The 24,578-nt window shown below is 53.7% G+C and overlaps 1 protein-coding gene across 2 annotated transcripts in view; it reads left to right on the top strand.

The window, feature by feature from the left end:
- The window catches only part of FGD3 (FYVE, RhoGEF and PH domain containing 3), a 33,350-nt gene extending 10,584 nt beyond the window's left edge, over positions 1-22,766 (top strand). The window contains exons 3-16 of one of the 2 annotated variants that reach the window (XM_068552355.1): positions 457-593; positions 2,194-2,350; positions 3,561-3,699; positions 4,290-4,348; positions 6,087-6,233; positions 6,572-6,664; positions 7,870-7,949; positions 9,334-9,364; positions 10,271-10,378; positions 11,438-11,500; positions 19,152-19,274; positions 19,574-19,714; positions 21,439-21,585; positions 21,852-22,766. In XM_068552355.1, coding sequence (XP_068408456.1) covers positions 457-593; positions 2,194-2,350; positions 3,561-3,699; positions 4,290-4,348; positions 6,087-6,233; positions 6,572-6,664; positions 7,870-7,949; positions 9,334-9,364; positions 10,271-10,378; positions 11,438-11,500; positions 19,152-19,274; positions 19,574-19,714; positions 21,439-21,585; positions 21,852-22,094 — 1,668 coding nt within the window. In that variant the 3' untranslated portion in view covers positions 22,095-22,766. The remainder of the gene's footprint in view (positions 1-456; positions 594-2,193; positions 2,351-3,560; positions 3,700-4,289; positions 4,349-6,086; positions 6,234-6,571; positions 6,665-7,869; positions 7,950-9,333; positions 9,365-10,270; positions 10,379-11,437; positions 11,501-19,151; positions 19,275-19,573; positions 19,715-21,438; positions 21,586-21,851) is intronic. The other variant, XM_068552354.1, reaches the window with a different exon arrangement.
- Positions 22,767-24,578: the final 1,812 nt, after the last annotated feature.

The following is a 24,578-nucleotide window of genomic DNA, read 5'->3' as shown; positions in this document are numbered from 1 at the left end:
AGCATGTAAATGGCCTCTGGACATCTTTCTGCATAAATAGTTGGGACAGTGGGTGGCACTCTCCCTGTCCACCTGGCAACTTGGGGTTTATGAGCACAGGAAGTAAAACTCCAACAGAAACTGGGTTTTGACAGGTGCTTCTTCTGTTTGTAGCTCACAAAGCAAAGAAAGGAAATCAGGACCATCCATTTCCCTTGAAAGGCAGATGGAAGAAAGATGGCCTGTCCCTATCTAGAGGGGACTGTCCCTGCCTCACCCCCAATTCTTAGCCATAAGTAAGCTTGCTTTAAGACCATAAGGTTCTTTGAGCCAGTTTGATGAAGTGGAAGGTTCACTAAGAAAACATAAGGCAATGGCAGCCTCTCTTGAGCTCCCATACCTGCAGCAGAAGCATGATCGTAACCATCTGCAGTGACCCACACTCAGTGACCACTGCATGGGCTTCTCCGTGCCCAGGTTTTCTGCACCCGACTGATGGAAGCAGGGATCCCTTCGGAAGTCACCACAGGCATCTTCTCTAACATCTCCTCCATCTATTGCTTCCACGGGCAGTTCCTCCTGCCTGAGCTGCAGACACGGATCATGAATGAGTGGTAAGTGCAGCTCATGGTGCCCGGGAAGTGTAGGGGCTGGCATCTCCCAGGGAGTTTGGCTCCAATGCCCTTAGTCGTTGAGGGTCATGGTGACACTATTGCAGTGGTTTTGTTGAATACTCTCTGCCAAGCAGCCTCTAAATCTGGGGTTTGCATGCCCAAAAGCCAGGAGGCACCTAGGGAGCCTGTCTCATGGTGCCCTGGGCTCTCTTTCTGTAGGGTCCTGGGCCAACCCTGACCCCAAGCTCTCTCAGTGTCTTAGCTTCTTCATCTGCAAACTAAAGGGGCTTTAATACCTGCTCGGGGCTTTGTGGAATTTAAATGAGGTTTGCCATCTGCAAACACCAGTGAATAGACAGTGCTTATTGGTTTATTTTCCCTCCTAGTGTATATTGCACCTCTGCTTTAAAAAATGAGATGATTTTCTTCCTCAGCAGTGTCCCCAGAGGGCTGTCCATCTGTCCCTCTGCCGCTTCCGTTCGTTTGTAGCAGAGGGACTGCCCAGCTGTAAGAAATGATAATAAAACATTACAGGCATGGCCCCCAGCTTGCCATTCTCCACATTATGTGCTTCCCCCTCTGTTCTGGGTGCTGCTGCAGCTTTGCTTTGGGGTCTCTGCTGTCTCCCCTCTTCACTGGCCTGACTTGAGCCAGTGTGTGGTTCTCCTGTGGTAAGAGGGGAAGAGGCCATTCTCCAAGCTGCAGCCAGGCCAGGGAGAACACAGAGGCCAGGGGGCTTGACTGGGGGTTGTCCCTGCACCTGCAAGGCTCAGCGAGGGTCCAGGGCAATTTGTAAATGTTTAGAAAGACATGCTCCACCTGCAGAGCAGGTTATACTGTGTCCAAGGCCATGAGGTTAAAGCTCAGGGCTAGACTGGCTTTCTGTCTGATGCAGTGCACACCTGCTAGATATGAGTTTTCTCCTCAAGGCCCTGGAGAGACTGTCAGCACACAGACACTCCTTGTATAATAATGGTAGGAGACTCCAGCAGCTTGTCCATCCGTCTTCACAGGTGGTGGGCCTTTGAGTGCACGTTCCTAGTAATGCTGCAGAGGATGACTTTATGCATATGCCTTTTTTTCTTCTTTTTGATTATTTCTTTAGGATAAATCCCCCACAGTTCTAAGGTCAAAGGTTATTAATATATTTTCTGCTCCTTGAAATTTATTTCCAAATCCCTGTCCAAACCATTCATTATTACACAGTGCTGCTTTCCCATGACATTGCCAGAGTTAGATTGCCCCATTGTTCCTAATCTTTGCTCATACAGAAGAAGTATAATGGGGTTTTCTTGATTCTTTTTGATAACTGTGGCTCATCATTAAAGTGATTCCATTATTACTAGCAACTCCTGGTTTTGAGCAATCGTTCTATGACTGCACGGTTGAAGTACTTTACATGATCTTCTAGGTAACACACTATTTTCCATCCCATGTGATACAGGGGAGGAAAGTAAGGCTTAGGGAAGGTGACCAGTTTGCCCACCATCACACAGAGCTGGGAGTCAGGCCATTGTCCCATAGCTCCCTGGTGAAGTCCCTGGCCCACCGTGGCCCTTCACTGGAGCTGTTTGTCTGACGATCTCACTCCCCCACGAAGGAACACAAACCCCCGGCTTGGAGACATCCTGCAGAAGCTGGCCCCATTCCTCAAGATGTATGGTGAATATGTCAAGAACTTTGACCGGGCCGTGGAGCTGGTGAGCACCTGGACCCAGCGCTCACTGGTATTTAAGGACATTGTCCAAGGCATCCAGGTAGGGCGGTCCCACCTCTGCTTCACGGGCACAGTGCTGGGTTTGTGTTTCAACATGGAGAAAATCAGTAAAATTGTGGGATGTGTCCAGATGCTCTATTGATGTTTTGATCCTTAAAATAACTCCCAGAGACAAATCATCATTCTCATTTCATGGGTGAGGAAATCGTGGCTCAAAAAGTTTGTGCGATCTGTGTCATCACAAACTATTATTCAATAGGACCTGGATCCAAACATGCTGGTCTCCCTCCACAGCATCCCTCAATGGCTAGTGGAAGCACTTAGGAAAATGTTGCATTGATCTTTTCTTTCTCTTTTTCTGCAAACAGCCTGTTCACACCTCTGGTTGCTGTTGTCTACTGCCATGTTGGTCTGTTTTCTTATTGATTCATGAGGTTTTTATATGTTAAGAATGTCAGCTGTTAACTGTCAAATGTGTTGCAAATTATTTTTCTCCATTGATGTTTTATTTTTTAACTTTATGTATGATTTTGTTTTCCATACAAAATTTTGGGGTTTTAATTAGCCACATTCACCAATTTTAAATAAAGTAATTCTTTAAAAAAATATTTTAAGTATGTGCCACATGCACATACATGCGTACATGCACACACGTAATACGTAGGCACATGTGCATATGTGTACATACACATGTGTTCACACATGCATACGTGCACCTACATTCCTCACTGTACCCTGAAAGGTTAATGGGCACAGAGTCCCTCTGTGCTGAGGGTTCGGAGGCCAGGCTCGGATTTGGGGTGGCCCCTTGATAACTTTCTGGGTTTTCCCCAGATCCCACTGTAATCAGGTCACCCATGATTTCTCAGCATAGGGTCCTAGATCCCCCTGCATCTCCCAGCATCCCTGTCCCTCCCCAGAGAGGATAGCTCTGATACTATCAGAGTGTTTCCTTCTCCCCTTTTGCCTGCACTCCTAGCACGCTCACCCCCTCACTTATGTCTGGGCCCTCCCAGCTGTCCCCACAGACAGTCTCCAATGAGGATGTGTATAAAAAGGCCAGCGCTGGGTCTAGAGCAGCCCTGCCTTGGGTCCAGCTCCTTACTCCGTCGTTCAACCTCTCCAAGCCTCAGTTTCCTCTGCTGTAAGATGTGGTCTGCAGTCAGTTGGGTACAGTACTCCAGGCAGCCTCCTGGGGGATCCACACATGTGTCCATGGGTGCCCCACACTGCTTCTATCTCCCCCACAGAAGCAGGAGATGTGCGGAAACCTGACGCTGCAGCACCATATGCTGGAGCCCGTGCAGAGGGTCCCCCGTTATGAGCTGCTGCTCAAGGACTATCTGAAGAGGCTCCCAGAGGATGCCCCAGACTGGAAGGATGCAGAGAGTGAGCCAAGCCGGCCACAGGCTGAGGAGCTCCTGGGCAGTGGGAGCTGGGGCCCCTGCTGAAAACCCACATTGAGAGAGACAGAGAGTCAGAGACAGAAAGAGAGAGACAAAGAGATAGAGACAGAGAGACAGATAGAGACAGAGAGAAGGAGAGAGCTCCAAGTGACCCCTAAACAAGGAGGTGACTGAGAGTCTAAGTGTAAGGGAAAACCGCCCCTGCCCCCACTGTAGTACGAGGGGTGGATGATGGTTCTGTGGAGGGGGCTGCTAAGTGTTGGCAGAGCTTAGGCCCCACGGAGGACCTTATGGGGCTGGCAAGGCTGCTCCTGGTGCATGGGCAGCAGCTGGCGGGCAGCATGGGGCAAGGTCTGCACAGGGGAGTGGCATGCCAGCCCTGGCGGACCCCCAGCAAATGGGATGCGTCTGCAGGGTCGCACCCCCACACCCAGGGCCAGGTCTCATGAGAAGCCTGGTACAGCCGTGGGAAAGGGCAGGAGCAGGGCAGAACCTGACACTAAGCCTCGTGGGGCAACTACCTGGGTGGAGTCACCAGGCGCCCTGCAGCTTGACTCTGTCTTCTTCCTGCAGGGTCCTTGGAGCTCATCTCCACAGCTGCCAACCACTCCAACGCTGCCATTCGGAAAATGGTGAGTGTGGGCGACCCTGGAAGATGCCCGAGGGACCAGTAGTTTGGGGCAGGGAGGGCACAGGGTGGGCCAGGCACTGTCAGCATGCATACTCACCCACCTGTCCCCCAGGAACACAGAGGCTCCACTGAGAGCCAGACAGACCTGTCCCTTACTAGCTTGGTGATTGCTGGTAAGTTATATAGCGCTCCATGCCTCAGTTTCCCCATCTGTAAAATGAGGTCACTGACAGAATCTGTCTCTTTGGGCTGTTGTGGGGATAAAATCCCTCTACATAAAGTGCTCAGAACAGGACCTGGCATAATTTAATGTTAGCTCTTGGTGTTAGCATCATTCATTTGTTCGTTCATTCACTCACTGAAGCTCTGTCAGCTGGGGCTGCTCTAACAAAGTATTGTAGACTGGACAGCTTAAACAGCAGACATTTACTCTCACCATTCCGGAGGCTGGAAGTCCAAGACCACGGTGCTGGCGGATTTGGTTCCTGGCTTGTAGACAGCCACCTTCTCGCTGTGTCCTCACATGGCAAAAAGAGAGAGCGAGCTCTCTGGTGTCTCTCTTAATAGAGCTCTAATCTCATCATGCCCCCACCCCTCCCCCACCCCATGACCATGACCTCATCTGAACTTAATCACCTACCAAAGGCCCCACCTCCAAATACAGCCTGAAGGTGGAGGAGATGGTGTCCTCTTGTTGATCTAACGCCCCCGAGTAATAGGCTCTGCCGATGGGGAGGCCTCCTAGCCCATACCATTGCCTTCTGACCCAGTGGGCCCTGTCTTCACAGGCCCTTGTTTGGCCTGCACACTGCCTGGATATGGTGTAAGAATTTCTAAATCCTTGCCCAGAATTAGAGATCAGGTCATTTCACAGGAGAATCCAAATTCCTGGCTTTACTGGAAAACTCTGAAAACCCCAGGCCCACACTGCAACCTGGGACGAGGCGAGGTGCCCCCTAAGTGGGCCGGCTCTCCAGGCCGCCACAGTCCCTACCCAGCCCTGGTTGCCTCAGTCCTGAGACCTATTTACTTTCACATGGACACTGTTGTTTTTTGAGAGGAAAAAGAAAGTGAGGGCTTCCCTGGTGGCGCAGTGGTTGAGAGTCTGCCTGCTAATGCAGGGGACACGGGTTCGAGCCCTGGTCTGGGAAGATCCCACATGCCACGGAGCAGCTGGGCCCGTGAGCCACAATTACTGAGCCTGCGCGTCTGGAGCCTGTGCCCCGCAACGGGAGGGGCCGCGATAGTGAAAGGCCCGTGCACCGCGATGAAGAGCAGTCCCCGCACCGCGATGAAGAGTGGCCCCCGCTTGCCGCAACTAGAGAAAGCCCTCGCACGAACCGAAGACCCAACACAGCCAAAAATAATAAATAAATAAATAAATAAATAAATAAATAAATAAATAAATAAAGTAGCTATAAAAAAAAAATTTAAAAAAAAAAAAAAAAGCTAAATGAGCTTCTTAAAAAAAAAAAAAAAAAAGAAAGTGAAATATTTCTTTGACCCCATATCTCTCAAAAGGGAGAAATGAGAGACAGGCCGCCTGTTTTGGGGCAGCTCTTGCTATGTGTGGTCCACGTCCTGTGTCCTCATTACCTGCCTGTCCCCGGGACTGGGTCTGGAGCCCCCAGACCAGATGGGCCTGAGGTCAGGCCCACAGTGGGGCACCCATGGCAACCTAAACAGGTGACATTTCACTCTAGATCCTTTTTATCTGATTTTCCCCGTGTCTCTCTCAGGAGAAAATGCACAAGCTCTTGGAGGTGTACGAGAGACTGGGTGGGGAGGAGGACATCGTCAACCCTGCAAACGAGCTGATCAAGGAGGGCCACATCCAGAAGCTATCAGCCAAGAATGGCACGACCCAGGACCGCCACCTCTTCCTGGTGAGCCCCCATCCGGTTACACCCAGCCCTGCCCAGTCCTGCCCAGCCCAGCTGCAGAACCATGCCCCTGCCATGCCACACCCAGCCCAGGTGCAGAGCCCGCGCAACCCAGCCACTCAGCCACACCCTCACCCAACCCAGGCCCAACCAGCTGCAGAGCCCCACCGCTAAGCCACGCCCCCAGTCCAACCCCTAGCATGCCCTCACCACGCCCACATTCAGCCCAGCCCCGCCTAGCCCTGCCCACTCCTGCCAGAGCCACGCCCCACCTCCTCCCTGGGGTGTTCCTCTGTGGAGTCAACCGCCCCTCATCCCATACCTGCCCGTCATTATCGCAGTTCAACAGCATGATCCTTTACTGTGTGCCCAAACTGCGGCTCATGGGCCAGAAGTTCAGTGTCCGGGAGAAGATGGACATTTCCGGCCTCCAGGTGGGTGAACCCCTCCCACCAATCTGTTCCCCTGGGAAAGCACAGAGCAGATGTAGGGACACAGCGCTTTAGCCACCAAAGCACTCACTGCTGTGCAACTGGTTGCCTGCCTGCTTCTCTGGGCCTTGCTTCTATCCTGACCCAGGCGTGAGGGAACATCTCTGAGGGCGCCTTGGCCTAGCATCCTGGGCTGAATGGGCAGGATCCCCTGTCCCTCCACTTGGCCTACCTGCCAGTGCGCTGCTGGATTCATGTTGGCAGGATGAAGGACGATGCCAGGACCTGGGTCGTCTCCCGTCCCCTGTGAAGTCAGCCCTAAGGGCCCCATTTACAGACTCTAAGGGAAACTTGGGGTGAATGCAGATGGGGTGCCCATCCTGCCTGTTCCCTGGTCCTTGGTCCCATGCTCTCTCCACTCCTGCACCAATTTGGAGCCCAGATGAGGTTCTGCAGTCACTTGTATCCAAGGTCCAGATGACCTGTTGTTCCTGCTGTCCCTATTCCTTGAGTCCACCGATGTCTCGTGCTGTGGGGCTGCTGGAGCTGGAGTCAGTCCCCCTCTCCTGTGGGGGAGTGCTTTGAATTAACGGGCACTCCAAAAATACTGGCTAAATCAAAGTATTTAGTTACTCTAAAAAGTGAAGGGGTGCATTAGTGATACAAAAAATTCCCTCTGACAGTGGCCAGCCTGTGGGCCACATCCAGCCAAGGGCTGTGGGAGTGCGGTGTCAAGGGGATGAGGGAAGGCTCCCTGTTGCAGACACCGGCAGGTCCAAGGTACCTGCCCATGGGGCCTCAGAAACCCCAGCAGAGTAGTGGAGATCCTCCTGGCTCTTCTCCTAGGATTCCCACCCCTGTGTCGGGAGTGCCTGTGGGTAACTTTGTGGGGAAAGGCACTGGGGCTGACTTCCTGGGAAGCCCTGAGAGCAGGCAGGTTTGGCCGGCACAGTTCCAAGAACAGTGGATGAGTGGTCCTAGCCCTGCCTGAGTAGGTCGGTGGTCCACCCTCCGCCATGGACTGACTCATGGAGTGGCCCGCAGCAACCATGACCCTAAGCCGAGCACTTCCCTGCAGACTCACTGGGTCACCTCTGCGCCCCACTTCTCAGGGAAAGACCTCCAAGTCTGAGAGTGTGAGTCCACAGTTCAGGACCTGCTAAAAGTGACCTACTGTTTTTGTTTTGTCCTTTGTTGTATGCCTTCAGGTGCAGGATGTCGTCAAGTCAAATGCAGCCCACACATTCATCATAACTGGAAAGAAAAGGTCCCTGGAGCTACAAACTCGGTAGGTTTCAGCTGCCTTGGTGTCTGCTGCTGTGTGAATGTGTTTGACCTGAAATTTTAGCAGATGGCTTCCTTTTCTAAACTGGATAACCCTTCGATGTGTTTTTATTCATTTTACTTGCTTATTTGTGGTTTAAAATGTAACAGTACTAAGGGGAAGTCAAGGAAAATTAAGCCTCTGCCCACCCCCTGTTCCCCACCTCCAGAAGACATTCTTAACCATCTCTGAAGTATCCTTCCGGAATTTCTGTCCCCATACATATATATCTATTTTTTATTTTGTTTATTTATTTTTTAAATAAATTTATTTATTTATTTATTTATTTTTGGCTGCGTTGGGTCTTTGTTGCTGCTCCGGGCTTTCTCTAGTTGCAGCGAGCAGGGGCTACTCTTCATTGTGGTGCTCAGGCTTCTCATTGTGGTGGCTTCTCTTGTTGCAGAGCACGGGCTCTAGGGCGCATGGGCTTCAGTAGCTGTGGCACGCGGGCTCAGTAGTTGTGGCTCGCAGGCTCTAGATCGCAGGCTCAGTAGTTGTGGCGCACGGGCCTAGTTGCTCAACGGCATGTGGGATCTTCCCGGACCAGGGCTCGAACCCTTGTCTCCTGCATTGGCAGGCGATTGTTAACCCCTGTGCCACCAGGGAAGCCCTGTATCTATTTTTTAAATCACAGATGACCATTTTCTATCTAGTCTGTTCTGCATCTTGCTTTTTTCATTTAATTTATCAGAAATCATCCCATATATGAGCACCACTTTCTAAAGCACCATAATTTTCCAATATGATCATTGGCTGGTTCCCATTGACGGGCACCTAGGTCCTCTGGGGTCTTGCTGTTGCAAATGGTGCTGCAAGCAGTATCCATGAACCAAGTTTTGTACATATGTGTCGTTACTTCCATCTGGTAGATTCCTGGAGTAAAATTGCTGGCCAAAGGGTAGCATGTCCACTTTAAATTTTGGTGGCTATTGTCACACTACCCTTTAAGATGGTGCGTGACTTGTGGCAGGGCTTGGGAGAGCCCATCTCTCACTTCCGCCAATGATGTGAGATCTTTGCAATGACCCATTGTGGCCCAGGGACGTGTTGATTTACATCCCCTGCAGAGGGCTCTGCATACCAAGCTTACCACATCCAGCCACATCTGACTTCATCTGGCCATACCTGACCCCACCTGCACCCACAAGGCCACACTTAACCTCACCTGACTGCACCTGGTGATACTGGCCACAGTGTTCCAGAGCCTTTGGGACCACTCTCCCAAGCCTTGAGTTGCACTTCCAGGCAGTGAGCAGCGCAGGCATGTACTGCAGGGCTGAGAGGAATCAGGTGGTTTACAGTCAGTATCCAAGACTAAATGAATAAAATACTCTTTTGGCTTTTATAGGACAGAAGAGGAAAAGAAAGAATGGATTCAGGTGAAACTCCTAAAGTTTTAAAGTAACCAAATGACCAAATTCTTGAGCGGTATGGCCATTTCATGTTGGAGCAAGGGATGGGATGGCTCCGTGTCCCCCCAGGTATTACCCACCCATCTATCCACCTTGAAGTGATGGGGTGACCAAGTTTATAAGCACCTTCAGACTCCACAAACCTTTGAGTCCATTCTCTTATTTGGGGCTCCCCAGTAAACAAATAAACATAAAGGCCTGGAGGTGGGCATGCAGGGAGGTGCCCTCACCCTGGGGAGGATCTCCACTGTCTGGCAGCTCCAAGGTGGGTCCATGTTGTCCTTCTCTCCATGGCTGGCAGGAGCAGTGGGTCTTGCAGGACGAGCAGCTTGACTCCCAGGACGGAGCCTGTGCTTCCAGAGACAGGCCAGGCAGCGTCCTGGGGCAGCCAGAGCAGGCTCAGCTCAGAACCAGCCATGGTGGGGGCACAGGTCAGGAGGGCCACGGCAGAGCGGAGGCCAAGGCAGTGACCGAGGTTGGCAGACCACCACCAGGCCAAATGCTAACCATTAGATTTGTGGCTCCCAAAATTCGTAAGATGGAAATCTGAGTGAGAAGAGAAAAAGGAAATTGAAACAGATATTAGATGGGAATGCTGTTGCAGGAAATGGAAACATGGCCTCGAATCCATATAAAATGTTCCGAGAGCATCTGCTCTTGGCTTGGAGTACTGCATGTGGGGTGGCACTGGGACCCATGGAGATTGGAATGGGGACCTGGTCAGTCACTGATCACATCCCTGAGCCTCGTTTCCTCATCTCAGAGGACATGTGAGCCTGTTGGTCAGGGGAAAACGCAATGACCACAGGACCCTTGTCCTCACCCTCCTGGAATGCCCTCTGAGGGCCCTTGTTCTTTGTGGTTTTGTTTCAGGTCATTGAGGCCACCATTGAGAAGCACAAGCAGAACAGCCAGACTTTCAAGGCCTTCAGTGGCTCCTTCGGCCAGGATGAGGATTCCTCCCTCACTCCAGACCCGCCTGTGAGTGCCAGTGTCCCTGGGGTGACCCAGGCCCTTTGCACAAGGACTGGTGTCTGGGAGGGAAGCTGGTCCCCATGCTCTCCTCATGCCCACCTTTATTGAGCATGCATGTGGGGACCCTTGTACCTCGTAGCTGGGGTGGTCAGCGCTTGGACAGGAGGGAGGGAAGGACAGGCCTGGATAAAGCTGCTACATGAGGCATTGTCCTATCACATGCACCTAGGGGCTGTGATCTTATCAGCAGGGGTAGCTTGCTCCCCATGGGAAACTGTCCCCAGGCCTGGGGGGAGCCAGGAAGCAGGATCCCCACCCAGGGCCAGATGGGTCCACCCTAGGCCTTGGCCATTCCCGCTGTCTGGGTACAACCAAACATGACTTCACAGTGAGGGTCCCTCACTCCATGCCTCAGGGACATCCCTGAAGCTAAGGGATACCCAGCCCAGCCTGGCTGAGCAGCCCTGAGTCCCAGACACCAGGCCTGGTTGGCCCTCCCTGTGGTCTCACTGGTCTGTGGCCCACAGGCCACCTCATTATCCACTTAATATTTGCATCAAATCTCCATTTTGTCTGCTTTCTGGACTATTTTAGAAGAAAACTTTGTGTTGTCCCGGGCAGGGAACGTACTGTCCCCTACCTTGAAAAGAGGTGACCTGGAAACAGAACCCCCTGCCCCACCCCATACCTGCCATTAAAGTTGGTGCAGAGACAGAGCCTGACCATAGAAGGCAGGGCACTGAGCTCTCCACAGATGCCTGAGGAAAGAGCTAGAGGCCAGGGCCACCTCACATGGTGTGATGCAGCTGGCTAGGCCTGGGGGGCCTCAAGGAGGTTCATACCTGCCCACCGCCCTCCACCCCAGCTGGGAAATGATAACTCTTCTGAGATGCCTTCAGGCCAGGGAGGACAGATTCCCAAAGTCATAGCAGACACTAGGCCCCGACAGTCTTCCTCCTGACCCTGTGACCAGACAGAAGGAATGGTGGCATTCCAACACTGCATTGGATGTCAGCATGTGGCCACGGAACCTCTGCTCATGCCAGCTGTCTTTGTCCCCTCCAGATGGTGAGCGCCAACTCAGAGGTGCCTGCAGTGGTAGCCACTGGTGGAGCGGGTGCTGCAGGGGTGAGTGACCCCCCCAGCTTTGACAGGGGTGGGAGGTGGAAGTTGGGGTCAGACCAGGGTGACCTGAGGGTGAGGGTTTAGCCTCCCCCTTCCATGTGACCTGGGTCCTCACACTGATGGCCCCTGGGGCCTGTTGGTGGAGGGTTGGGGCAAGCCCTCTGGGACCCAAATGTCCATTTCCTTGGGTGGGTGAAGGTTACACAGCTGAGTTCTTCTGAAGACTTGTGCTCTTTACCACAGGTAAAGTATGCCTGGATGAAATGTGGATCAAGGCGGTACCTGGCCCTCAGGAGGCTCAGTCAATGTGGGCGGAGAAGGCGTGGTCCAGGGTCAGATAGCCTGTGTCCATGTCCCCACCCTGACAGGGCCAGGCCACGGGACTATGCCCGAGTCCCTCCTGCTCTGTCAGTTTGGGAGATTAGTAACAGGGTAAATGTATGCGCCTTGCATGCAGTGAGTATCCAGTACAGGGAAGCATCATTATTAACCACTGGGCCTAACAGTCGTGAAGTCTGATGACATTTATAAGTCTAGACTACCAAGGAGGTGCTGTACCCTGCATCCTGAGAGGGGATTCTCCTGGGCATCCTCGCTTTGCCCTATCCCTCAGTTTTCCAGGCTCGGAAGGAATGAGTGGAGGCCTGAGCCCCAGCCTGACCCCTAACAGGGGGTTTGCTCCTAAAGGGGAACTTCTTCCATGGGTGGGTCGGTACTGCCCCCACCTTCTCTTCACTGTGCCTGCCTCTCCTTCCCTCCCCCCCACTTCTCTATCTCACATCCCTCATCTGGGCCAGCACTCCCTTGGTGGCAGGTGCTCCCCAGTTGGACAGCAAAGTCTGCCTGAATTTAGCACCAACTTGCAGAGCTCCTTCTTTTCTGGCTACAAGGGCCACCCTGCTGGTCATCACAGCCATTCTGGGTTGGCACTTGTTAGGGTCAACCCATTTTAATAAGAGGAAATGGGCTTGATAGGTGAGGAGACCTGGCCTTTGGCTCAAAGGCCTTGTGGTGGGACTTGACTTTCCTGGGACAGCAGCAGAGGGAGGGACGGATGTCTAGCTCATCATGGGGAGTAAGTGTTCCTGTCCTGATGTAGATTTTTAGTAAGAAAACTAGTCCTCTCCTCCCACACGATCCTTGCTGCTGGGTAGCATTGAGCCCCTGCTGAGGCCCCAGAACAGATGTGCCCAGATGCCCCAGTCCCCTGCTCTGTTACAAGAGCAGAAGCTTTGCCAGGTCACCACACGACCCCTGACCCAACGTGTCTCTGACTGCCGGCACTGGGAAAACGTTGAGAAGTTTTTGGGCTCCCAGGGAGGGATGGAGCGTTTCTAGGGCATCATGGGCTTCAGGGACCAAGTGAGAGGAGGGAACCCCCTTATTTGAGTGCTACTGCTGACACATGGTGGTACTGCGAGAACCAAAAGGAGCCTGTGCTAATTTGTTTGAACTCAGAGTCAGGAAATCTGAAAGCAGCACTATCAGCAGGGGAGAGATGGTCTTGTCACAGCCCCTCAAACTCCCTGAGGGGCTTCCTGCATTGTGGCTCTGTCTGGCCTTGGCTTCCTTCCAGCCCACCCTCCCCCACCATGCCCTGGCCTCCCTCACTTGGCCGTGTCCCAGGGCCTTTGCACCTGCTATCCCCTCTGTGCAGAATGCCTCAATTATGCCTACTCTGCCCCAGGGCCTCATCTGTGAAGCCCTCGCGGCTGACCCTAGAGTCACCGACAAGTGTTTCTCACATGAAGCAACCCACCATCAGCTTTCTGAATCACCAAACTGTGCGTGTGAGGCTGGCAGTGTGCTATTGGGCTCCTTTCTGGAACGTCTAGGAATGTCATGAAAAGCAGCTTGCACACTCAAGCTTCATCTGTGTAACTAACTGCCCAGAGAAAAATGACAGATGGGGCCTCTGCAGCTTTCCAATCAGCTCCAGGGTCCCTTGGCCAGGGTTCCTGACAACCTCCATGATGGCCCTTTGCATGAAACACTGCTTCTCCCTGCCTCTGCAGGGGAGCTGAGCTGGACCCCCTGCAGGACCCTCTGCTATCCGACCCTTGGCCTGGGGCAGGCCGGAAGGCATCAAGGGCCGTGAGCAACCCCCATTCTTTGTAGGGTGAGTCCACAGGCAGGCCTCAGTCCGTGGATGCAGGGAAAAGTGGAAGTGGCTGCGGGCTGTGTGGTCAGGGAGACAGGGCTGAGGAAGATCCAGTGCCAAGGCAGAGAGAGAGGAGCAGGAGGTGGGGCTGGCACACATGACAGGCAGTGCCCATCAGAGAATGTTCTAGCTGGAAGGGACCTGAAGGTCACATGTTTAATGTTTTAACACGTGGAGTGGGTCCTGACATGAGGCCTTGGGCAACTCCTCCCCCTCTACCCTTACCTTCCCTTGGGTGGGGAGAAGAGAGAGAGCTCAGTGAAGCTCCTGCCATACTGGGTGAGTCCGAGATGTGCTCAGTGGATATATGTGGAAAGTACCCCAAAGTGGGTTTTAATTCTGGCACTAGAAAGAGTGATCTTTGCTACAACATGCCAGATGTAAGCTTTTGGAGAGGAAATGTAAACTCACTCTTAGTGTGCTCATTTGATTTCCTGGTGGTGTCCTCAGACGCACAGTTCCCACAAGGCCCTCTTTCCTAAGAAAAGCTAAACCCAAACCAGGAAGTTTTGCAAGGGGGCCTTGCAGAATCCAAAAACTTCCCCGTTCTGCAAAAGTTGCATCTCTCTTCACGGAAGCACAGAAATGTCAGAGTCCAAAAGGCCTCCCTGGGCTCCAGACCCACCATGGCAACACATGGACCCTTCCGCGATGCCGTGAAAGGCCCCACCCCTGCCACCCGTCGCTCAGCGTGCACAAACTTAGTGCCACCCTTCCACCCCAAGCCCGGGACAGGGCTGCCTGTGAAGGGCAGAGGGCCTGGGCTGCACCCGCCACAGGGCCGGGCCTAAGACCCATGCCTATGTCCACACCCTTTAGGACCAATGATAACTGTGTGGCTCCATCTTCTGAGGCTGGTTGTCAGGGCCACTGTTTGGGACCCGATTCTTACCTGAATTTTCCTCCTGCTTCCCTGCTTTGTAAGTGAATCTGCTGAAGAGAAAATGCTGAATAAAACAGGCCCTCAGCACAGACCTCCCAGGCCCATGCTTGTGCATTTGGAGCGCTTTGGGTGAAGTTGCTTGGCTGTTACTGGGGAAGCCACGGTTCCACACCTCCCTGGTTAGACTTGGCCCAGGCCTTTCCAATGTCTCCACATCCAAAGAGAAAATCTGAGCCCCTCCCTTTGGTTGACTTATTCTATATCCTCATCCAAAAAGGAAGTATGGTTGGCCAGGAAGACCTGTCCTTAACGATGCAGGTGGGTTCACCTCAGCCACCTGGTCACCAGCCCTCGGTGTCGGGAACTACCTGGGGGAGCCGCATCAAGCATAGGCCATGGCGGCTCACAGTCTTCAGCACCGAGGAAGCTGGTACCCAGCCAAGAAAGCTGGTACTCAGACCCTGTCTGATCACCGAACTGCAGCCTAAAAAAGGAAGCCAGGATGGGTCGCTCTTCCAAGCCCCAGCCCCAAGATGCCCGGCTCTAGGAACTGCCCTCTGGTCCCTCTGGCCAGGATGGGGTCCCTGCTGACCTTCAGGAGCTGAGCTCTTGGCCACATACCCCTGGCCCGCTACAGCCTCTCCTCCATCTCGTGGGCAGCCCTGCCCCTCACGGATGCCCCAGTAGCCCCCATGGCCTCCCTGTGTTCTCAGCAGTTGTGCAGCGCTGTTCGCAGGGTCTGGAGAGCCAAGGTTCTGCAGCACATGTAAGTGCTTGAAGGCAAAACAGCTGATCCAGCCACCCTGTCGCTGACCACTCCCACTTCAAGTGCCCTTGGTGTCCTCACCTGGAAAACAGGCATGGCAGGGTCACCTTGAAGGTTGGTAGAGGGCTGAGGCTCCTGGGCCACGGCAGACCCAGGGATGGGCCCTCCCCTCTCTTCTCATGTCTGAGCCCCAGCAGTCCTGAGAGATGGTCTCAAGGGAAGGAGCCCTGAGTGGGGCAGACAGATGTGCCTCAGGGCTAGAGTGTGGCTGGCAGCCAAGGTCGGGTGACAGGGGTGGCCTCCAGTAAGGCACGTGGCTGTGGGGAGCGTCAGTATTGCTTGTCGGGTCTGTGCCACCCATTTTCCACCCACAGGGCTCTGTGGTCCTGAGCTGCATGGAATAAACTGAGAGGGGGCCCAAGGTTTTCTTACACCCAGTGTCCGTGGGGTCGGGGGTCATGAGCTGGAGGAGGAGGGGGATGGGGTCTTGGGCAGAGCAAGTGTCCCTATCACCTTCAGAGGCACCAGCTGGTCCCAGGGCTCCTCGTACCAGGGGGCCAGCACTGGCCTCACAGCGGTGGGGCCCACAGTGGGGTCTATGAGCAGAGGCAGCAGAGCTGGGAAGCATAGGCCAGAATAGTGTGCTCAGGCTACTTAACAAAGTGCCACAGACACTTATTCTCTAACAGTTCTGAAGGCTGGAAGTCCAGGATCAAGGTGTTGGTAGGGCTGGTTTCTCCTGAGGCCTGTCGACTTAAAGAAAAACACACAACTTAAGAGTTGAGTTTAAGTTTTATTCAGGATCTTACTGAGGACTATAGCCTGGGAGACAGCTCTGAGGAACTGCTTGTAAGAGGGAGGGGAGGAGCCAGTATATGTAGGAATTTTTTGGCTAGGAAATACAGGTAGTCAAGCATACATTTTGGTAAAAGATTCCTGCTATATCACAAAGAACGGATATCTCAAGTTAATACTTTTAAGTGTTTTTCTCTGCACGGGAAGATGCAAGAATCTGGGGTCACTGAAATTCTTTCTGAGATGTGCATCTATCTCGGGGCCTGTTTCTCCAACACACAGAATGCCTCATCTTGTTTTTGCATCCTGAATTCCCTCCAGGGTGCACTGTCGTGGGTGACTGCAGTGGTTGCATCTTAACCCTTATATAACTGGATGATGAGTGGCACTCTTTGTTCTTTTTTTGTTCACAGGCATCTCTCCTTGGCATGTAGATAGCCATCTTCTCCCTGTGTCCTCACATAGTCTTGCCTGTGTGTGTGTCCATGTCCTAATCTCCTCTTCTTATAAGGACACCAGTTATATTGGGTTAAGGCCCACCCTAGTGACCTCATTTTACCTTAATCACCTCTTTAAAGGCCCTCTCCCCAAATACAGTCACATTCCGAGGTGCTGGGGGTTAGAACTGCAAACTGTGACTTTTGGGGGACACAGGTCAGCCCGGAACAGCCTCCAATGCCCAAGCCCCTCCCTTCGGTCCCCCTCACCCCCAACCAGTGCATCTCTTTCTCCTTAAACTTGCAGAGTTTATATTAAACATATTTTTTAGCTTATTTTGTTCAAATTTTTATTAGGGAAGTTTTGGACACATACAAGTAGAAATAACAGACAGCGAGACCCCCACACCAGCCTGGGGCAGCTTCAGCTTTGTGCTGTTCATGTTTTATCTGTCTTTCCACCCCTATCCTCACCCCACCCCCACATACTCTTCTTTCTTCTGGAATATTTTAAAACAAATCTCAGACCTCATTTTATTCTGCTCAGAAACACTAATGTTAAACTTATTTTAGGTGTTTCTCTTTTAAACAGAAAAAGTGTCTCTGGGCCTCAGTTTCCCCATCTGTGCAGGGGAGAGGTTGAGACAAGCACTTCCAGTAGCCATTCTAGCTCGGACATCCTGGGGAATTTGATACATATCTGTGACATTTCTTAAAATCTTAAGTTTGTGGTGAATTGACTGTGTTTTCTGCTGGGACCCCAGCGCCCCCTACCCACACAGAGAGGAAATGCTGAGGGGCTGGGGCGGTTCAAAGCTAGAAAGCTGTTTCATCAAACGATGGGGCATTTCCTGAGAGCCATGGTTACATGTCAAGGGCAATCAGCAAAACCAGTCAGGATTCTTGTGCTGTGACAGGGTTCAGGGCCAGGGGCGGTTCCTCACCCCACTTTACAGATGAGGAAACCAAGCTTGGAGAGGAGAAGTGACTTGTGCAGGGTCTCATGGCTGATGAGGGGCAGGGCAAGGGCCTGGGAGCTGTCCCCCAACTTGCACCACTCCTAATCATATGGGGAAACCTAATCAGACAGCGCTACTGAGCCCCCACCCCAGCCTCACCCTGCATGGTCGGTGCCCACTCCCACCTTCACTCCCTCCTGCCTCCTGCTCACCTCCCAAGCCCTTGCATCAGGTGGGGCTGGGGTCCTGGACACGACTGATGTCACTATGGCCAGGGGTAGGCAGCCAGAGCGGACCACATAGGTTCCCTCACCCAGCTCTCAAACCGCTGTCCACAGTGCAGAGGGAACACAGTCCTCAATGGGAATGTGAGGCAGGAGGTGGGAGGGGTTGGGGGGGCTGGTCAGCGAGTGGCTGGTTTGCTTTTCTACGTGTCTATTGGTTTTCTTCCTCTTTCACAAGCTGTTCTCGGTGAACACTTGAGAAAATCCAGATAAGAGAGTCAGATAAGAGTAACTCTACCCCAAACAGCCAATAAGATCATCAGGGTGTGCTTCCTTCCAGTCTTTTTTTCATGCACGTACTTTTTTTGGTATAAACATTATACGCTACTGTACGTTATTTTGCAACTTGCTTGTTTCCCTTAGCAATATAACTTGACACCTTTAAACAGTCTTCCAACATGTCGCCTTGACATCTACCTCCCATGTATGATTTATATACCTGTTCCTTAGTTTTAGACTGCATCAGATTTTTAAAAATTTGTAAATATGTTTAACTAAAAGAGGAATAAATACTTTTTTTTTTTTAAAGTAAAGTGATAGAATAAAATGAAAACCTCTCTCCCACTGCTGCCTGCCACTCTCCAATTCCTCTTTGCTCCAAGGAGTTTGATGTGGTTCTTGTAAAACTTTCTGAGAAACCTTACACAAAACAGCTTGTTTAAATGTAAAAGAAGACAAACAAACAAACAAAAAAGAAGTAAAAGCATTTTATAGTGTGTTCTTGTGACTAGCCTTAAAGATCTTCTAACCTCTCTGAACACACACCATGTTTCATGACTTCCCGTTGTCTTGCTGAAAGGACTCATCACTGCCCTCTTTTGTGGGAAATTCAGGCAGCATCGGAGGAGATAGAGAGGGGAGTCCAGCCCCTGACCCTGCTCCTACCCCAGGAGAGTGCTCTCGCATGTGTTGGGTGGGCAACTGCGCACCCCTGAGTGCCTGGCATGGAGCAGGCACCATGCTCTGGGGTCCAATGAAGGACAGAGCGTGGAAGCAAAGGCCACCTGGATGGATGCTGGGTGCAGACACCCCAGTCCTTGGCGTCTGGGCTCCTGTGCAGAGCAGCCACCGTTTCCCCCAGTGTGGGTTCCGGTTGTTATCTTTGCAGACACGCAAAGTCACTGACCTCTGTGGTGGGACAAGTCATTCCAAGCATAGAGTTCCTGTTCCCCTTGGAATCTCACCCTGTGTGACAGCAGGGCAGCTTCTGGGGAGTGAGGCTGGGCAGGGGGCCATGGCCAGTGTGGCTCCTGCTTAATTCCCTTCTGCACGTCCGGCTTTCTTGCCCTGCATGTGCATTGCCTGTGTATCGCACAGCTGCCACTCCACATGCGCTGGGAAGCTGACTGCAGCCGTTTGCCTCCCATAGCTTGAGCCCAGGAGAGGGTCCTCTAAGACCAGACGTGACAAGGAGAAGCAGGGCTGCAGCAGCTGCGGCGAGACCTTCAACTCCATCACCAAAAGGAAGCACCACTGCAAGTTGTGCGGGGCGGTGAGTCCAGGTGGGAGGAGGCCAGCTGCTGGGGCCTCCATGTGCTTAGTTCCTCCTCCCAATCTTCTTTCCATGCCCACAGACCCCTGGATCCTGGACCTTCTGAGCAAGAAGGCAGGTCCTGGAGGCCCAGCAGGGGACAGACTTGGGGTCTCTGCCCTGTGGACAAGGCTCCCGACTCCCATGGCTCACAGACAAGCCCTTCCCCTCCACATGCCGTTAACACCTCTCCTTCCAGCCTCCTTCTGGATAGTCTTCTGTCCCTGGGCATTGGGGTCACAGGTGCCCTTGTCTTGCAGGTCATCTGTGGGAAGTGCTCCGAGTTCAAGGCCGAGAACGGCAGGCAGAGCCGTGTCTGCCGAGAGTGTTTCCTGACCCAGCCGGTGGCCCCCTCGAGCCCCAGCCTCGAGGACCCCTTGGAGCCCAAGCAGAGCACAGAGGTGGGTGGGCTGGGTCTGGTGAGCCTTCCAGACACAAGACCCCAGAAGCCTTGACAGACTGTGCTAGAGCTGTCGCCTTCCCTGAGACCAGGACTGGTAGAGCTCAGTTGGGTCCATAGGCCACTGAGAGCAGCTAGCAGTTGAATGCCAAATATCACATGTGTGCGTGTTGGGCTCTTAGGATCCAGTCACGGCTGAGAGCTTGGGAACCATTTGCACTCAGGAGTTAGATGGTGCATTAGTCAGCTCAGGCTGTATAACAAATACCACAGGATGGACAGCTTAAACAACAGAAACTTATTTCTTCATAGTCCTGGAGGATGGAATTCAGAGATCAAGGTGTCAGCAAGCTAGTTTCTCCTGAGGCCTCTCTCCTTGGCTTGTAGATGGACATATTCTCCCTGTGTCTTCACACGGTCTTCTCTTTGTGGGTGTCTGTGTCCTAATCTCCACGTCTTATGAGGACACTAGTCATACTGGATTGGAGCCCATACATATGACCTCATTTTAACTTAATTACCTCCTTAGAGGCCCCATCTCCAAACACAGTCACATGGGGGGTTAGGGCTTCAACACATGGGTTTGAGGGCAAACAATTCAGCCCACAGCAGATGGGCACAAGTGTCATCTTCACTCATGGTCACTCTGATTGAAGGCCTGGAGGCCCTGCTGAAAGGAGATGCTGCCCCTGCCTTGCCCAAGCCATCAGGGGGCTAGGGGGCAGTGAGGACGCCAGACCCCTTCTCACCTCCTGTCCTCCTGAGCATGGCTGCTGCCTTCCAGGCCCTCCTTCAAGGGCACTGTACCTATGTGTTGAGGTAACAGGAAAGCTGGAAAAGTGAGAATGTGGTTTCCAAAAAAGTGCATTTTTCCATTCTCTCCACATAACATAGTGCATAATTCTCAAGGCCAACTGCACATCGGGGTCTTCTGGGAAGCTATTTATAATGTCAGTTTCCCTTCCCAAAGGTTCCAGGGAGGGTCATCCGGGTGGGCCGGTTGGAGCCCCAGTTAGGGTCTCTGTATGTTAGAGGTCAAGTGCATCAGTATATTAGAACTGAGTGTAGGATTATCTCGATAGAGGAGAGGGGAGCCCCTTGCTCAGCCCCCTTGGCCCCCTCATCCATGCACTTTAAATGCTGTGTTTGGGAGACCCAGGTCTCAGGTCCAAGCAGGAACCAGCTCTGCCAGGTGTGTCTGAGGGGCTTCCTGATGACCTAAGGGTTGTGTCCATGACTGCTCTAAACACATCAGAAGAAAGGGAGGGGTGGGTGTGTGGTGTGTGTGTGTGATGTGTATGTGAGTGTGTATGTTTGTGTGTACTGTGCGTGTGGTGAATGTGTGTGAGGTGTGTGTGGGTGTTGGGGGGGTGGTATGGGTGTATATGTGTGTGTGAATGTGTGTGGTGTGTGTGGTGTTATATGTGAGAGGTGTGTGTGTGTACAGGAAAATCATCAACAGCCGCCACATTCTGGTTCCCTGCTGTTCCATTTTTTCCTACCTTATCTTTATTTCTGTCCTGACCCTTCTTGTGGTCTCACTGCCTAGAAGGTCCAGCCCAATCCCAAGTGGCCTTGCAGTGACCCTGGGGAAGCTCAGGCTGGCCCAGGCCTTGTCCAGTCTGTCTCCCCCTCCTCTCTCCCCCAAGAGCTTCGGCCTTGGTGCTTCCTGGAGAGTGGCTCTTACAAGGGAGACTCCACCTGACTTGTCCTCTGTGTCCCCAGAAGCCAGCCACTGTGGACCCCCTGCCCAGCCTGCTCTGTGGCCCCCTGCAGGTGTCGGATGGCGGCACAGCCTGGAGCAAGGTGTGGGCTGCCATCTCTGAGTCGGAATCCCTGGAGTTGGTGCTGCACCTTCGAGGAGGCAGCCAGGTGTGTCCTCTGTCCGCTGGGCCACACTGGGAGTGGGGGTCCACCCTGCTCCGGCAGCCCACAGCCTCAAGCCCGCGGCGCCCAGATAGGCCTGGACCATGCAGCCTGGGGCCAACCCCGTGTGGTGGGTGGCTCATGTGACCCCAGGGCCTCAGTTTCCCCGGCTGTCCAGAATCACCCTTCTGCTGCCCACTTGTGGGAGATGGTATTTAGTGATGCCAGGACTCCAGGGGCCGAGGTGCTGATGCTCCTCTCCTTTTCTGCAGGATGGCCAGCTGCTGCATGCCATCCCCCTCTCTGGCTGGAGGGTGAGTGTGCCAGACCCCGCAGAGAGGCTGGATGCTGGACACGTGTGGCAGCTGCAGCAGGCCCAGCAGTCTTTGTACCTGAGTGCCCCGTCCGCCGAGCTGCAGCAGCAGTGGTTGGAGGCCCTGAGCTCAGCAGCCCACGGGCACCCGGCCCAGGCCAGCCCGGGGGCCCAGCAGCCCCAGGCCCCAGCTGCCCCATGAGCTGAGTCTCTGCCGCGTCTCCTAGCTGTACAGCCACCACGGCAGGGCCTGTACTCATCTGAGAGGTGGCATCAAGGCCACATGCAGGCATGAAGGGAGCCTGGACTGCTGAGGGACCAACAGGCCACATAGCACTTGGCCCTGGAGGGTTCCTCCACATCAGAGAGGAGAAAAATGAGGCCCAAACGGGGGCAGCCAATTGCCCAGGGTCACCCAGCACGTCCCTCAAAGACCCGGGCCTCTGCCCTCAGGCCCAGCAGTGTGGCCCAGAGTGGGGCGTGGGGTGACTGTCAAGAAAACTCCATCTGAGTGGGCAGTGAGGGGTCATCTGCGCCGGAAGACAGAAGGAGCTCATGGGTGGTGCCCAGGGACACCTGGTGGATGTCTGCAGTCATGCCACCCCTCCTGACAGTTGCCCACCCATCTATACCATCTACATCCATGTGAGCTGAAACATACTGGCCCCCTGGACTCCACCTCTCTCCTCTTTCCTCTCCCGGGGACTGGGCACACCCTGTGCCACCTTGTAGCTCGCCACCCCATTTGGAGATGCCCAAGGGGGCGAGTGGTGGGTTCCTGAATAGCCATGCTGCGAAACTACAGGGGGACCACACAGGCATCGTTGGGGGGGGGTGGTGCTGAGATTTGTGCCTGCCTTCCCTGGTGGGTGGCGGACAGTGCTTATCTACATAAATAAATGCTGGCAGCCAACAGGTGGACACAGCCTTGGGGCAGGGTCTCCCCACAGTGGGCCTGCTGGTGGTTGGATGGAGAATGAGGGTAACAGATGGGCACAGCCAGTAATGAGGCCCTGGACCCCAATCCAGGCCTGCAGGGTGCAAGTAACACCCCTGTGGTTGCCCCAGGATGCAGCGGCATTAGACAGCAGGGCCTCAGACAAGGTGCCATGCCTGGAGACCTGCTCTGTGTCCCTGGTCATGCGAGTGAGGTAGATAGGGCCATTTGCCCCTGTAGCAAGTGGAGCCAGACTTAGATATGGGATCGTGGGGGTGCTGGCTACTCACAAAGATGTCAGGGAGGTCTTTTTGCACCAGAGCCCCGAGGCCCTTGAGGGAGAGCAGAGGGACTTAGGGACTGATGACTGAGTGGTGTCCAGTCCCTTGGGACCCCCATCCCTCTAACATCCGCAAGGCACCCTGCAGGGATGCCTATCACTGCCCAGCCATGGGCAGACTTGCAGGGCACATACCTGTGGGCTGAGAGGGCCATTGTGGGAGCCAGAAATGGATGACTGGTTATGGGTGAGGCGGGGGTGGGGCCCAGGCAAGGAGTGACAGGGCACAGGTGAGGTGCTCAGGGCACAGGTGAGTTGGGAGTGGGACCCAGGTGAAGTGGGCAGGGCCCAGGTGAGGTGGTCAGGGTCCAGGTGAGGTAGGACAGGACGCAGCTAAAGTAGAGACCCAGGTGAGGTGGGCAGGGCACAGGTGAGCTTAGGCATGAGTCAGCGCCGTCCCCCACATACCCACCCTGCTATGCCTGGATGCTGCTGCAGCTGTATACCTGCTGCATACCTGGGCGTCAATCCTGCATCTGTGAGAGCTCACCACCCTGCAGTGGGTGTTCTGAAGCTGCTTGATACCAGCAACTTGCCCACTGGGAAGGGGAGGCCAGGCCCTTCCAACTGTGCTCTTACTCAAGGAAATACAGCAAAGTCCCTGCCCATGGAGCCAAGGCAGGGACAGCAGGTGTCAGAGGCATTGAAGGGACCTGGAGCCCAGCTGGCCTCTTCCTGCTGGTCCTGCCCCTTCTCCCTTGGAGCTCTGCTCTCTCTGCCTCATGCACTGACTGAGCGGACCTATTGGGGCTCCTTCTCAGGGTCAACTCTGTAATACTCCAGTCTCACCTCAACCCCAGGATGTTCCCACTTGACAGTTGAGGAAACAGTCACAGAAAGGATGCCTCCAAGAGTGCCACAGTTCCAGGCCAAGTGGGCAGCCGGAATTGACCTGCTGGACATGGTGCCACTCTGCTGGGGTCTGAGGGGGCAAGACTGGACCCCCCCCCATCCAGGGTCCTCACCCGCGGCCCCCACTGTGGGTTCCTGCCCAGGGTCCCCGTGGCCGGTTCCCAGTGAGCTCTCTGTGCCCCAGGGCAGACCTGAGCCCTATCCTCTCCCACCCAACAGCCTGGGGGGCCTGGCACACAAGCTTCCACAGTAATTTCAGGAGGGTCCTGTCCTCAGTCAGCACATCGGAAGGCTGGCGAGGTGGGCATTCTGTCCCTAGCAGCTCAGGGTACACCAGGACATTATAGTCCATCACGGTCCATATGTTCTGGGGCCAGCTACAAGGGTGAAAGCAGGAGGCGTCCCAAAGGCTGTGGCTGCAGCAGGACCAGGAAAAATGTCCTCGCTGTCCATTTTGGACAGTGCTGGGCCCTGAGAACACAGAGGAAAGGAAATCCCTCTCTTTGGAGTGGCTATTCCCACTGAGACATTGAGAAGAAGATGTGCAGCCACAGGGG

Source organism: Eschrichtius robustus, chromosome 10, assembly GCF_028021215.1.
Source record: "Eschrichtius robustus isolate mEscRob2 chromosome 10, mEscRob2.pri, whole genome shotgun sequence".
Lineage (NCBI taxonomy): Eukaryota > Metazoa > Chordata > Mammalia > Artiodactyla > Eschrichtiidae > Eschrichtius > Eschrichtius robustus.
Note: the sequence above shows the minus strand (reverse complement) of the source record. Positions and strands in the feature narration are given on the sequence as shown.